Consider the following 13,257-nt stretch of genomic DNA (forward strand, 5'->3'; position numbering starts at 1 on the left):
GAGAGAGAGAGAGATGGGAATTAAGGGAGAGAGTCAGACTGAGAGAGATGGTGATACAGAGAGAGAGAGAGAGAGAGAGAGATGGGAATTAAGGGAGAGAGTCAGACTGAGAGAGATGGTGATACAGAGAGAGAGAGAGAGAGAGAGAGATGGGAATTAAGGGAGAGAGTCAGACTGAGAGAGATGGGGATACAGAGAATCAGACTGAGAGAGATGGGGATACAGAGAGAGAGAGAGAGAGAGAAGGGGATACAGAGAGATGGGGATACAGAAAGCCGTTTGTGTGAATGCCCCCTATGTGCGAATAGCCTGGCCGACACTCGCCGTCAGGCATCACATCTGAAGCCGTGGCCACTTGCGGGGAGATCCCAGTGCAACCGTGCTTCAGTGAGCAGCCAGCGCCCATCAGGAAAGGAGGGGGAGGGGGCAAAAATTGGTGAGCAGGGGCGGAGGGTGAAACTACCCTCAAACACGATACATTGAAAGTAGATGCAGCATGCGCTCGTCCCTTGCCTGAAAGAGTCCCGTTTTACTGAAGAATGCAAACTGAGTCCTCGACACCGCGCTGACCTCGGCCTCTGTCAGCTGTTCAAAAAGGCCGGCGGGCAACTCGATTTGAGCCAGAGCCTCGGCCCCGGGGGCCCCTTCAAAATTAACCTGTGGACCAGAACGTTAGAGGCATCAATCACACTGTGACAACAGAGGGGCCGTCACCTCTGAGAACCTTTAATTACGGAGCTCATCGTTCCTCTGCAGCCCTTTCTCCCCAGGCCCTGCAAACAGGGACTCGCGTTACCTGCATTTCTTCATTGAGGGGGGGGGGGGGGGGGGGGGAGTTTCATCACAAGGACCCCTTTTAAAGAGGGAGTTTCTCCGTAAGGACTTCCTTTTAAAGGGGAAGTCGCGAAGTCGCATCACTTGGGGTCTTTTTAAAAGGAGTTTTACAATCTGCAATCCTTTTAAAAAAAAACATTTACAGAGAATTATAATGTCCTGATAAGTCCTTTTGATTATTTCTGTCTATTCGTTGGAAGCTTTGTTTAAACAGTGACTGCTGACACCATTGGCGGAGGGGGGAGATGGTGATGCCACTGGTCGGTGGGGCGGGGGGAGGGGGGCGAGATGGGGGGAGGCTGGAGATGGGGATGTCACTGGCAGGGGTGGGGCAAAGATGGGGATGTCACTGGCTGGGAGGAGTCACTGAGTCCAACATTAAGAGTGGGCTGAACAAAGGCATGTATGGTTGGGATGGTGAGATCCCAACCACAACCATCGATGGGAGAGGGGCAGGGTGTCAATGGCCACAATTACTAAAGCTAATTGAGGTTAATTATGAAGGGTTTTGATGGAGTAGATAGGGAGAAATGGGGGGAGGGGTGGGGGTCGGTAACCAGAGGACACAGATTTAAGATAATCGGCAGAAGAACCAAAGGGGAGATGAGGAGAATTTCTTCTTTTACGCAGAGAGTTGTTGTGATCTGGAATGCGCTGCCTGAAAGGGCGGTGGAAGCAGATTCAATAATAACTTCCAAAAGGGAATTCGATCTGTATTTGAAAAGGAAAAATTTGCAGGGAAAGAGCAGGGGGACTGGGACAAACTGGACTGCTCTTTCAAAGAGCCGGCACAGACAAGATGGGCCGAATGGCCTCCTTCTGTGCTCTATCAAACTATGAGGTCCTGTTATTCGCAGGAGCTGCTCTGGGTCTGCTTGCCCTCGGCACAGCTGTTAAACTTATCCCTTTAAACAAAAATAAAGGTCCAGCACAGGAGGAAATCTTGGGGGAAGGAGAGGGGGCGGTAGACTCGAGCTTATTGCACTGGACTAGCAACTCGGAGGTCACGAGTTTGAAACCGGACACGTTTTAAGTTCAAACCCCGGTTCTTGCTGAGTTTGCTCCCCCCAGTTGGGGAGCTACAGTTAACCTCAGCACCACTGGGTTACAGAGAGGAAAAACAACCAGGGAATCAGCTCCTGATCACTACTGACCCCTGCTGGAAGTGTGTTTGTGTACATATTTATATTCATTCTCGGGATCTGGGTGTCGCTGGCGAGGCCAGCATTTATTGCCCACCCCTAATTGCCCTTGAGAAGGTGGTGGTGAGCCGCCTTCTTGAACCGCTGCAGTCCGTGTGGTGAAGGTTCTCCCACAGTGCTGTTAGGAAGGGAGTTCCAGGATTTTGACCCAGTGACGATGAAGGAACGGCCGATATATTTCCAAGTCGGGATGGTGTGTGACTCGGAGGGGAACGTGCAGGTGGTGTTGTTCCCATGTACCTGCCGCCCTTGTCCTTCTAGGTGGGGGAGGTCGCGGGTTTGGGAGGTGCTGTCGAAGAAGCCTTGGCTTCTGTCCTGTAGATAGTACACACTGCAGCCACGGTACGCTGGTGGTGGAGGGAGTGGCTGTTTAAGGTGATGGGTGAGGTGCCAATCGAGCATGGTGTCGAGCTTCTTGAGTGTTGTTGCAGCTGCACTCATCCAGGCAAGTGGAGAATATTTCATCAACCTCCTGACGTGTGCCTTGTAGGTGGTGGAAAGGCTTTGGGGAGTCAGAAGGTGAGGCACTCGTTGCAGAATACCCAGCCTCTGACCTGCTCTAATAGCCATGGCTATAATGTGAGGACAGGACCAGGCTTGGCTATGATGTTCTGAAGACCAAACTGCCGGCTGACCCTCAATGTGTGGACTTGCACACGAAAAATTGGTCAATTGGCCAAAATACCGGGGGCTGCCCAAATCCCATGGGACCTTAGTCCAACACGAGGTAGAGCCTTCAGGAGAGGAGGGGGTGATGGGGGAAACAATGGGGGAAAAACCCTAACAGTATAAAGAGCAGCGTTACTGTTAGAAATACTTATCATTACAGACATGTTCCGCAAAGCACAGTTATTCTAAACATCATTATTTTTGATGCATGCTCTCCAGCAGTACAGATATCATAGTATCATAGTGGGTACAGCCCAGGAGGCCGCCATTCGGCCCATCATGCCAGTGCTGGCTCCTTGAAAGAGCTATCCAATTAGTCCCACTCCCCTGCTCTTTCCCCATAGCCCTGTAAATTTTTCCCTTCAAGTATTTATCCAATTCCCTCTTGAAAGTTACTATTGAATCTGCTTCCACCGCCCTTTCAGGCAGCGCATTCCAGATCACAACAATTTCGCTGCCTAAAAAAATGTTTCCTCGTGTCGCCTCTGGCTCTTTGGCCAATCATCTTAAATCTGTGACCTTCTGCCACTGGAAACAGTTTCTCCTTATCTACTCTGTCAAAACCATTCATGATTTTGAACACCTCTATCAAATCTCCCCTTAACCTTCTCTGTTCTAAGGAGAACAATCCCCAGTTTCTCCAGTCTCTCCACATAACTGAAGTCCCTCGTCCCTGGCGCCAAGTTCATGGTGACTGTCCTGGTCGCGCTGCCTCACCTCCAGCTCGGAGTCCACATTCTGCGAGCCCACACTGAAGGAGGTCCCACTGTAATTCTTGGAGTCGACGGCAGAGATCCCAATGGCCAGGTTCTGGGTGGTGATACTCACTGACGGTCCAGAGAAGATCATCTTGACGGTCAGCGCGTCTACGGTCCTCAAAGCCCTGCACGTAAAAGAAACCGCACGCAAAGTGTGATCGGGTTTGACCTTAAGTGTCAGCCCCTGGCTCAGTGGGTAGGACTCTCTCGTCTGAGTGAGGCCATCGTGGGTTCAAGTCCCACTCCAGAGACTTGAGCACAAAATCTAGGCTGATACTCCCCAGTGCAGTACTGAGGGAGTGCTGCACTGTCAGAGGTGCCGTCTTTCGAACGAGGCATTAAACCGCGGCCCCATCTATCCTCTCAGGTCGGACGTAAAAGATCCCATGACACTATTTCGAAGAAGTGCAGGGGAGTTCTCCCCGGTGAACTAACCCAATATTTATCCCTCAACCAACATCACTAAAACAGAATTATCTGGTCATTATCACATTGCTGTTTGTGGGATCTTGCTGTGCATAAGTTGGCTGCCACATTTCCTACATTACAAAGTGACTAAACTTCAAAAGTACTTCATTGGCTGTAAAGCACTTTGGGACGTCCTGAGGTCATGAAAGGCGCTGTATAAATGCAAGTTCTTTCTTTCAAAGTTTTTAATTCAACAACCCCAAACGCACACGCTATATATAAGAAACGTAAAAACATTGCGGGCTTTTTTGGCCAAACTTTGTAAAGTTCAGAGATTGAGAGAGAAAGAATTCTGCCTTACGAGCTCCTCTCGCTCCTCCTCCCCCCCAGCCAATATTCAGGAAGGCTGGCAGAATGAAAGTGATTGTACTTGTGGGACATACATTTCTGGTTATCATTCAACCGTATAACCCGGAGTGCAGCTCACAGCAGGGAGAAGAACGTCTGTCTGGTTTGTCAACTCATTGGGCCGGAAATTGCTCGTAAAGTGACGGTGAGCCGAACAGCGCCCTCCGTTATTCACGGGCAAATCGAAGAGCAAGTTGCGGTGTCCGCATGTGCGCAGTCAAACGCGGAAATCTTGATTCTTCCTGACTCGCCGGTGATCTGAAAGCTCAGACGTGTATGGTTAACCCGTTCGCGAGGCCCCTGATTGTCAATCGGTCAACACGCTGCTCGGTGCGAAACCGAGCCAGGAACGCCCCAGATTGAGGGCTGATCTAATCGAGTTGTATCAGATGATTAAAGGATTGGATGGGTTAGATGGAGAGAAACTATTTCCTCTGGTGGGGGGGGGAATCAAGAACAAGGGGGCATAACCTTAAAATTAGAGCGAGGCCGTTCAGGGGTGATGTCGGGAAGCACTTCTTCACACAAAGGGGAGTGGAAATCTGGAACTCTCTCCCCCAAAAAAGCTGTTGAGGCTGGGGGGTCAATAGAAAATTTCAGGACTGAGATTGATAGATTTTTGTTAGGTAAGGATATTAAGGCTTACAGAACCAAAGCAGGTAGATGGAGTAAAGATACAGATCAGCCATGATCTAATTAAATGGCGGAGCAGGCTCGAGGGGCTGAATGGCCTCCTACTATTCCTATGTTTCTAGCTGATGCGATGGTAGAGGCATCGACGTTGACCCTGGGCTGGGACGTGAAAGATCAGCCGATCCCTGACGGAAAGCGCACACGTGTGGAGGTTGGATGGGGGTTCCGTTGTGATGTCCCTCTTCCGACCCCACCTGATGGAAAAAGAGCCTGCCGGTACTGACTGTCCAGGGTGTGCAGAGGGCTATTGTGAGCCTACACCCACCAACCAGAGTCAGTGTCTTCAGGAGGAGAGAGGAGAAAATGGAAGAAAAGACTTAACCAACCCGAACGGTTTTGTGAGGGTCTTGGTTCGTCATCTTCTCTTTGAAGCCCAACTTCCCAGGCTATACATCTGTGGACAAATGGCTGCCAAATGGTAGTCCTCAACTAGTGCTGCTGTGTGTCATGCACTAGAAGATGCATAACAGCCAGTTAGGGATGGCTTTCCTTCTCATTCCCAGCTTCTATAGGTATAGGAAGGAACATGAGGGCAGAAGGAGGCCATTCAGCCCCTCGAGCCTATTCCGCCATTCAATTAAACCATGGCTGATCTGTATCTTAACTCCACCTACCTGCCTTGGTTCCGTATTGCTTAATACCCTTGGTTTGTCTGATGCATAGCAGGCCAGGGCTGAATTGTGGAGATCTGAAGGTGAATGAGTATTTTGGGGAGTTGGGGAATGCTTGTAGAGAACTTTCCCTCAGGGGATTAAGTGGATCAGTCCAATCCACAATTGGATGGATTGTACCCGGGTAACGAAGGAGCTTGCCGGGACAAATGGCCTTCCGTCGTCCCGAACTTTCTTACACATTCTCAATCAGCAGAAGAAAGAAATACATAGGCTGCAGGTTGCACTCACACTTGGGAAGATGTGACCAGCGCAGTGTCGGAGCTTGAAAGAATATTGGACAGAACGGTCAGCACGGTCGAAGCCAAGGACGAGTTGATCTCGGCCACGATTACGATCTGGTTCAGCTTCTCCACCAGTTTGTCCACTTGGTCCCGGGTGAGATTCTTAGTGTCCGCGGTGAAATCGAGAAGCTGATTGGCTACGTCAGCCGCGTTGTCTGCAGGAAGTGGAGAAAAGCAGCATAGCATCATGGGAGGTCAGTCAAAATACAGCACGTGCGCCTGTACTTACGCAACAAGGTGTACATGGGTGTGTCTGCATATGTACTTAATATTTATGCGTTCGTGCACATGAAAGTGCAGTAAATATGCATGCACACTCAGTACAATATGTGTGTACTTACAGTTCCTTATTAGAGGGTGCTTGTGTATATGCACAGTACAATATATATGCAACTGTATCCATATGCTATTCTATATATTAAACATCTACAGCATGTGCCTGGTGATCTACATAGTATTGTTTGTATATGCAGAGGTATTTCCTCTGTGGACAGTGTGCACTTTTAGAGTCTACTGATAATTCAAAGTCATTTCACACAAAGAAATTCAAATTATCCAGTAATTTAAATTAAACAACTGGAATAAAATAGATCTGGAGGATTGGAGTTTGGATTATCCTGTTAGTCAAATGAAAAGACTTTGAATTATCAGGAGTGGGCTGTATATTACAGTGTGTGTGTGTGTGTGTGTGTGTGTGTGTGTGGTATTCAAATAGTATTTACTTGTGTGCACCACAGTCTGTGTGCAGTATATCCATATATCATAGAAACTCCATTATCACCATTGTGGAGTGAACCAATTCTTGAATATATTGGAGACTGGTGGGGAACGGAGGTTGGTGGGGAACAGAGAATCCAATCGTGTTACATTTTAAGAATGGTTGTTTCCGAGTGTTGGCAGCCATGATTGTTCTGGGTCTGTTCTTTCTCCCCCTTGGCCTTCTTGTCTTCTCCCCTCCCCAAGGCTCCTTGACGGACGCAATTTCACGTTGTGGGGCATCCATGGACACTTCGCCCAAATAAGATCCGACAGTGCGTATCAAGAGGCTATTCAACTGTGGGAGCTTCACAGCCAGGTCTGATCCCGCCCACATGCACTTGCCACCGGATAGCGGTCAGGAGCAGTAACCCGGGCTGATTTGTCTCCCCCTCCCTAGCTCAACTGCAGCATCCAGCTAAGATCGCCTGACCCAGCACAGACCAGCAATCCATTGTGGGATCTTCCTGCTCCTTAAAGCTCAGAGCCAGCCGTTTGCCCTCTGACCCAACAGTGTCCTTCCTTGAGAAGCAGAATACCCAGTGACTCAATGACAATTACCTGCAGACACTACAATGTTTTCCAAGTAGCTGCCATTTGGGTTGGGAGTTGGTGCCATCGAACAGTTTCTCAGATCAGGTGGCTCCCAGTAAGATGTGTAGTTCTGCATGTTTAAAACACTGAACAAACAAACAAAAAGTTATTATTCTATGTGCAGAAATCATGAAAAACTAGTGGACAGTTCTGGTCTCCATCTTATAAAAAGGATATAGAGGCAATGGAGAAGGTGCAAAAAAGATTCACAAGGATGATACCAGAACTGAGAGTTTATACCTATCAGGAAAGATTGAACAGTCTGTGGCTCTTTTCTCTAGAAAAGAGAAGACTGAGGGGTGACCTGATAGAGATCTTTAAGATTATGACAGGGTTTGAAAGGGTAGACGTGGAGAAGATGTTTCCACTGGTAGGAGAGACCAAAACTAGGGCCATAAATATAAGATAGTCACTAATAAATCCAATAGGGAATTCAGGAGAAACTTATTTACCCAGAGAGTGGTTAGAATGTGGAACTCACTACCACAAGGAGTAGTTGAGGCGAATAACATAGATACATTTAAGGGGAAGCTAGATAAACACATGAGGAAGAAAGGAATAGAAGGTTATGCTGATAGAGTGAGATGATTTAGCTGTTTATCTCAGCTATTTACAATCTATATTAATGACTTGGATGAAGGGACCGAGTGTAATGTATCCAAGTTTGCTGACGATACTAAGCTAGGTGGGAAAGTAAGCTGTGAGGAGGACACAAAGAGTCTGTAAAGGGATAGAGACAGGTTAAATGAGTGGGCAAGAAGGTGGCAGATGGAGTATAATGTGGGGAAATGTGAGGGTATTCACTTTGGTAGGCAAAATAGAAAAACAGAATATTTTTTAAATGGTGAGAAACTATTAAATGTTGGTGTTCAGAGAGACTTGGGCATCCTGGTACAAGAAATACAAAAAGTTAGCATGCAGGTACAGCAGGCAATTAGGGAAGCAAATGGCACGTTGGCCTTTATTGCAAGGGGGTTGGAGTACAAGAGTAAGGAAGTCCTACTACAATTGTACAGGGCTTTGGTGAGACCTCGCCTGAAGTACTGGGTACAGTTTTGCTCTCCTTATTTAAGGAAGGATATACTTGCCTTAGAGGCGGTGCAATGAAGGTTCATTAGATTGATTCCTGGGATGAGAGGGTTGTCCTATGAGGAGAGATTGAGTAGAATGGGCCTACACTCTGGAGTTTAGAAGAATGAGAGGTGATCTCATTGAAACAAATAAGATTCTGAGGGGGCTGGACAGGGTAGAGGCTGAGAGGTTGTTTCTCCTGGCTGGAGAGTCTAGAACTAGAGGGCATAGTCGCAGGATAAGGGGTCGGCCATTTAAGACTGAGATGAGGAGGAATTTCTTCACTCGGAGGGTTGTGAATCTTTGGAATTCTCTACCCCAGAGGGCTGTGGATGCTCAGTCGTTGAGTATATTCAAGACTGAGATCGATAGATTTTTGGACTCTAGGTGAATCAAGAGATATGGGGATCGGGCAGAAAAGTGGAGTTGGAGGTCAAAGATCAGCCACGATCTGATTGATGGCAGAGCAGGCTCGAGGGGCCAGATGGCCTACTCCTGCTCCTATTTCTTATGTTTTTATGAAGAGGGAGAGGGCTCTTGTGGAGCTTATACACCAGTGTAGACCCGTTGGGCCGAATTACACTATAATTAAAAAGGTTGGTGGAATGTTGGCCTTTATCTCAAGGGGGCTGGAATAAAAAGGGATAAAAGTTATGCTACAGTCGTATAAAACTCTGGTTAGACCCCATCTGAAGTATTGCGTTCTGTTCTGGGCACCGCACCTCAGGAAGGATATATTGGCCTTGGAGGGGATGCAGCGCAGATTCACCAGAATGATACTGGGGCTAAAAGGGTTAAATTATGAGGACAGGTTGCACAGACAAGGCTTGTATTCCCTTTAAATAGAAGATTAAGGGGTGATCTAATTGAGGTGTTTAAAATGATTAAATGATTTGATAGGGTAGATAGAGAGAAACTATTTCCTCTGGTGGGGGGAGTCCAGAACAAGGGGGGATAACCTTAAAATTAGAGCCAGGCCGTTCGGGGTGATGTCAGGAAACACTTCTTCACACAGAGGGGAGTGGAAATCTGGAATTCTCTTCCTCCAGAAGACTTGGATGATAGGTCAATTGAAATTTTCAAGACTGAGATAAATTGATTTTTATTAGATACATGGAGCAAAGCGGATAGATGGAAATACAAATGGTCCTTGGCACCTGACAGCGGAACAAGTTATTGCTGTTTAATTGTTTGTATTTCTGGATAATATCTACAGATGACCTATAATTAAAAGGGAGGGGTGCAGGTTCAAGTCCAATATGACACATTTGGAAACACGGTGTGAATTTTTTTAAACCATCTTTTAATGAGACTGGAAGGAAAGTCTAGTGTGAAGCACCTTGTTGTTCAAAGAACTTTTCTCAACTCTACCTTAGAAAGGCATAGGGATGGATTTTCCTTTTTATTGCGCCTGAGGGACACTCAGTCCCCAGGTGTAGTGAAGAGTGTGAAATGGGAGTGGAGAACTAAGGCGTCCCCCTCCCATCAGGTGCCCTGGGATTTTCAGGGCCTTCCACAAAGTAACGTACCTGGACCTGAGGCGGGCACAGGCCCAGTGTGGAAAAGGGGGCACTCCCAGCTTCTCCACGCGAGACTGTTCACTACTGCACGAACCCGTGCAAAACTCTGTACAGGCTTGTGCTGAGATCCCAGCTACTCCACACGAGACTGTTCACTACTGCTCGAACCCGTGCAAAACTCTGTACATGCTTGTGCTGAGATCCCAGCTTCTCCGCGCGAGACTGTTCACTACAGCACGAACCCGTGCAAAACTCTGTACAGGCTTGTGCTGAGATCCCAGCTTCTCCGCACGAGACCGTTCACTACAGCACGAACCCGTGCAAAACTCTGTACAGGCTTGTGCTGAGATCCCAGCTTCTCCGCACGAGACTGTTTACTATTGCACAAACCCGTGCAAAACTCTGTACAAGACCTTGCAGCAATCTCCTTACAGCCATCTAAGAGAGGGGATCTTCCATCTCATCAGTCTGGGCTGAGATGAAAGGACAGTGCTCTAATTCTCCATGCACACAGCCCCTTTTTTTTAATATAAAAACAGTTAGCTGTAAACAGTGTGAAAAGAATCTAATCACCATTACCATTTCCTGCTCGCAAATTGGCCTTCATTTGAGATGCAGGGCAGATGTTGGGTGGTTCTTGGCCTGGTGTCCTTCCAAACATATTGAGCAGGGGTTTCTTCCCATGAGCAGTTCACTGTGGGTAAAGGACACTGAAACGGTGAGTGTCAGACACAGAAGGAAATCAACGGTTAACAGCTGTAAAGAAGGAATATACCAGGAGCTACATACGTGGAGGATGTACACAGTCCATGTACACAGATCACTAAAAGTGCACAGGTTGAATAAGTAATCAAAAAGGCTAATGGATCGTTGGCCTTTACCTCAAGGGGATTGGGATACAAAAGTGAGAAGGTTATGCTTTGGTCGTATAGACCCCATCTGCGCTCAGTTTTGGGCACTGAATTTCAGGAAGGATATATTGGCCTTGTAGTGGGTACAGCACCAATTCCCCAGAATTATATCAGGGCTTAAAGGGTTAAATTATGAGGACAGGTTGCCTAAACTTGGTTTGTACTCTATGTTTGAGGGGTGATCGGATCGAGGTCTTTAAAATGATAAAGGTTTCGATAGGATAGATAGAGAAACTATTTCCTTTGGTGGGGAATCCACAACAAAGGGACATAATCTCAAAATTAGAGCTAGGCCATTTAGGATTCAGGAAGTATTTTGTCACACAAAGGGTAGTGGAAATCTAGAACTCTCTCTCCCAGTAGACTGTGGATGTTTGGGTCAATTGAAATTTTCAAGACTGAGATCGCTAGATTTTTATTAGGTAAGGTTATCAAGGGATATGGAGCTAAGGCGGGTGAGTTGAGTTGAGGTGCAGATCAGCCATAATCTAATTGGAGGGGCTGAATGGTCTACTCCTGTTCTTATGTCCCTATGTCAGCAATATCACTGGAGTGGACTGTGCAATATCACTTCAGCACACCGTGCTTTATAGTGAGATAGTGTGCACAATCAGGCCTTACATAGTGAGATCCTGATTTTAACCTTGCCCTCTTTATTGATTTACAAAGAATTACATAGATTGTACAGCACAGAAACAGGCCTTTCGGCCCAGCAGGTCCATGCCGGTGTTTATGCTCCAGGTGAGCCTCCTCCTACCCTTCTTCGTCTAACCCAATCAACATATCTTTCCGTTCCCTTCTCCCTCATGTGATCCCTGAGAGGTGCATGGAGTCCACATATGGCTATCCCTTGCTCTCACTGCAAGTGAAAGCCTGGTGTTTTCCACAAGACACGAGTGAAGATAGGACGGGGAGTAGCTACGTGTGGACTCCATGCACCTCCCCGGGATCAATACAGAATGGGAATTTGATTTGGTTCTTTCAGAAGCCAGGATTGAGGATGATTCTATTTTGCCAGGGGCTCGTGCTGGGATTAGCACTGATTCCATTCTGATAGGGTTTTGGAACTGGGATTGGGAATGATTCCATTCTGTCACAGATTGGGTCTGGGATTGGGATTGATTCCATTCTATTATGGGTTGGAGCTGATTTTGGGAATGATTCATTCTGTTATTGGTAGGAGCTGGGATTGGGATCATTTCCATTCTGCTAGTGGCTTGAACAGACTTGGGAATAATTCCATTCTGTTGGAAATTGGGTCTGGGATTGAGATTGATTCCACACTGTTGAGGGTTGGATCTGGGTTTGTTATTGATTCTATTATGTTGGGAGTTAGAGCTGGGTTTGTTATTGATTCATTCTATGAGGTGTTGGAGCTGGGATTGGAATTGATTCCATTCTGTTAATGGTTGGAGCTGGGTTTGTGATTGATTGGGTTCGTGATTGATTGGGTTCAGTGAGGGTTCATGACTGGCATTGATTCGGATCTAGCATGGCCTGACTTTGGAATTTGAACATTTTCACTCGAGTATCGGCGATAATCTTAGATTAAGGAGTTGAAGTTCCATAGGGGGCAGGTGGGGCCTCCCAATCATCCATCGTAGCTTTGGAAGGAGGGAGGTCCACTGAAAGCCCGGAGAAGCAACGTAAGCATCAATTACTAAAGGGGTTCTCTGGATATTCCGCCAAAGGTATGGTGGACAATTGGGAGACCCCCTTAAAAAGAAAATTAACCCCTACAGGTTTAGGAACAACTGATGAATATTGATACTGACACTGGCAACAGATCGGCTCACCGTTATCATTGAACCAGAGAGCACTGAAAAAGGCCATTCGGGCAACTGTCTATGCCGATGTTTATGCTCCACACGAGCCTCCTCACACCCTGCTTCATCTCACCTGATCAGCCTAGCCTTCTATTCCTTTCTCCCTCATGTACTTATCCAGCTTCCCCTTAAATGGATCTGTGCTATTCGCCTCAACTTCTCCATGTGGTAGCAAGTTCCACATTCTAACCACTCTCTGAATCCCCCTTTAGATTTATTAGTGACTATCTTATATTTATTACCCCTAGTTTTGGTCTCCCCCACAAGTGGAAACATCTTCTCTACGTCTACCCTATCGAACCCCTTCATAATTTTAAAGACCTCTAGCAGGTCACCCCTCAGCCCTCTCTTTTCTCGAGAAAAAAAAAGCCCCAGCCTGTTCAATCCTTCCTTATAAAAAGAGGCCATTCCACCCATCGTGCCTGTGCTGATTACTTTTTCATTAGAAACAATAACCAGGTTAAGTTGAAGTCACTTACCCACAGGTTGAACCTGAATGGAGTTTATGGAAAGGTTATTTCCGATGACTGAAGATGTGTTTGTCAATCTTTCTTGGACTATCCTCTCTTCTAGGTAAACATTTTTTGTAATATTGTAATACAGAATGGCCTGGCAGTCATACCTGAGAAAGAAATAACGCTTGAGAAATGTG

The 13,257-nt window shown here is 46.9% G+C and overlaps 1 protein-coding gene across 7 annotated transcripts in view; it reads right to left on the bottom strand.

Moving 5' to 3' along the window:
* The window catches only part of adgrg6 (adhesion G protein-coupled receptor G6), a 105,435-nt gene that overhangs the window by 28,120 nt on the left and 64,058 nt on the right, over nt 1-13,257 (bottom strand). For all 7 annotated transcript variants that reach the window (XM_067988557.1, XM_067988552.1, XM_067988556.1 and 4 more), the window contains 6 exons: nt 13,085-13,227; nt 10,448-10,562; nt 7,245-7,363; nt 5,875-6,082; nt 3,423-3,588; nt 514-657 (listed from right to left, as the gene is read on the bottom strand). In XM_067988557.1, coding sequence (XP_067844658.1) covers nt 514-657; nt 3,423-3,588; nt 5,875-6,082; nt 7,245-7,363; nt 10,448-10,562; nt 13,085-13,227 — 895 coding nt within the window. The remainder of the gene's footprint in view (nt 1-513; nt 658-3,422; nt 3,589-5,874; nt 6,083-7,244; nt 7,364-10,447; nt 10,563-13,084; nt 13,228-13,257) is intronic.

Source organism: Heptranchias perlo, chromosome 8 (assembly GCF_035084215.1).
Source record: "Heptranchias perlo isolate sHepPer1 chromosome 8, sHepPer1.hap1, whole genome shotgun sequence".
Classification (NCBI taxonomy): Eukaryota; Metazoa; Chordata; class Chondrichthyes; order Hexanchiformes; family Hexanchidae; genus Heptranchias; species Heptranchias perlo.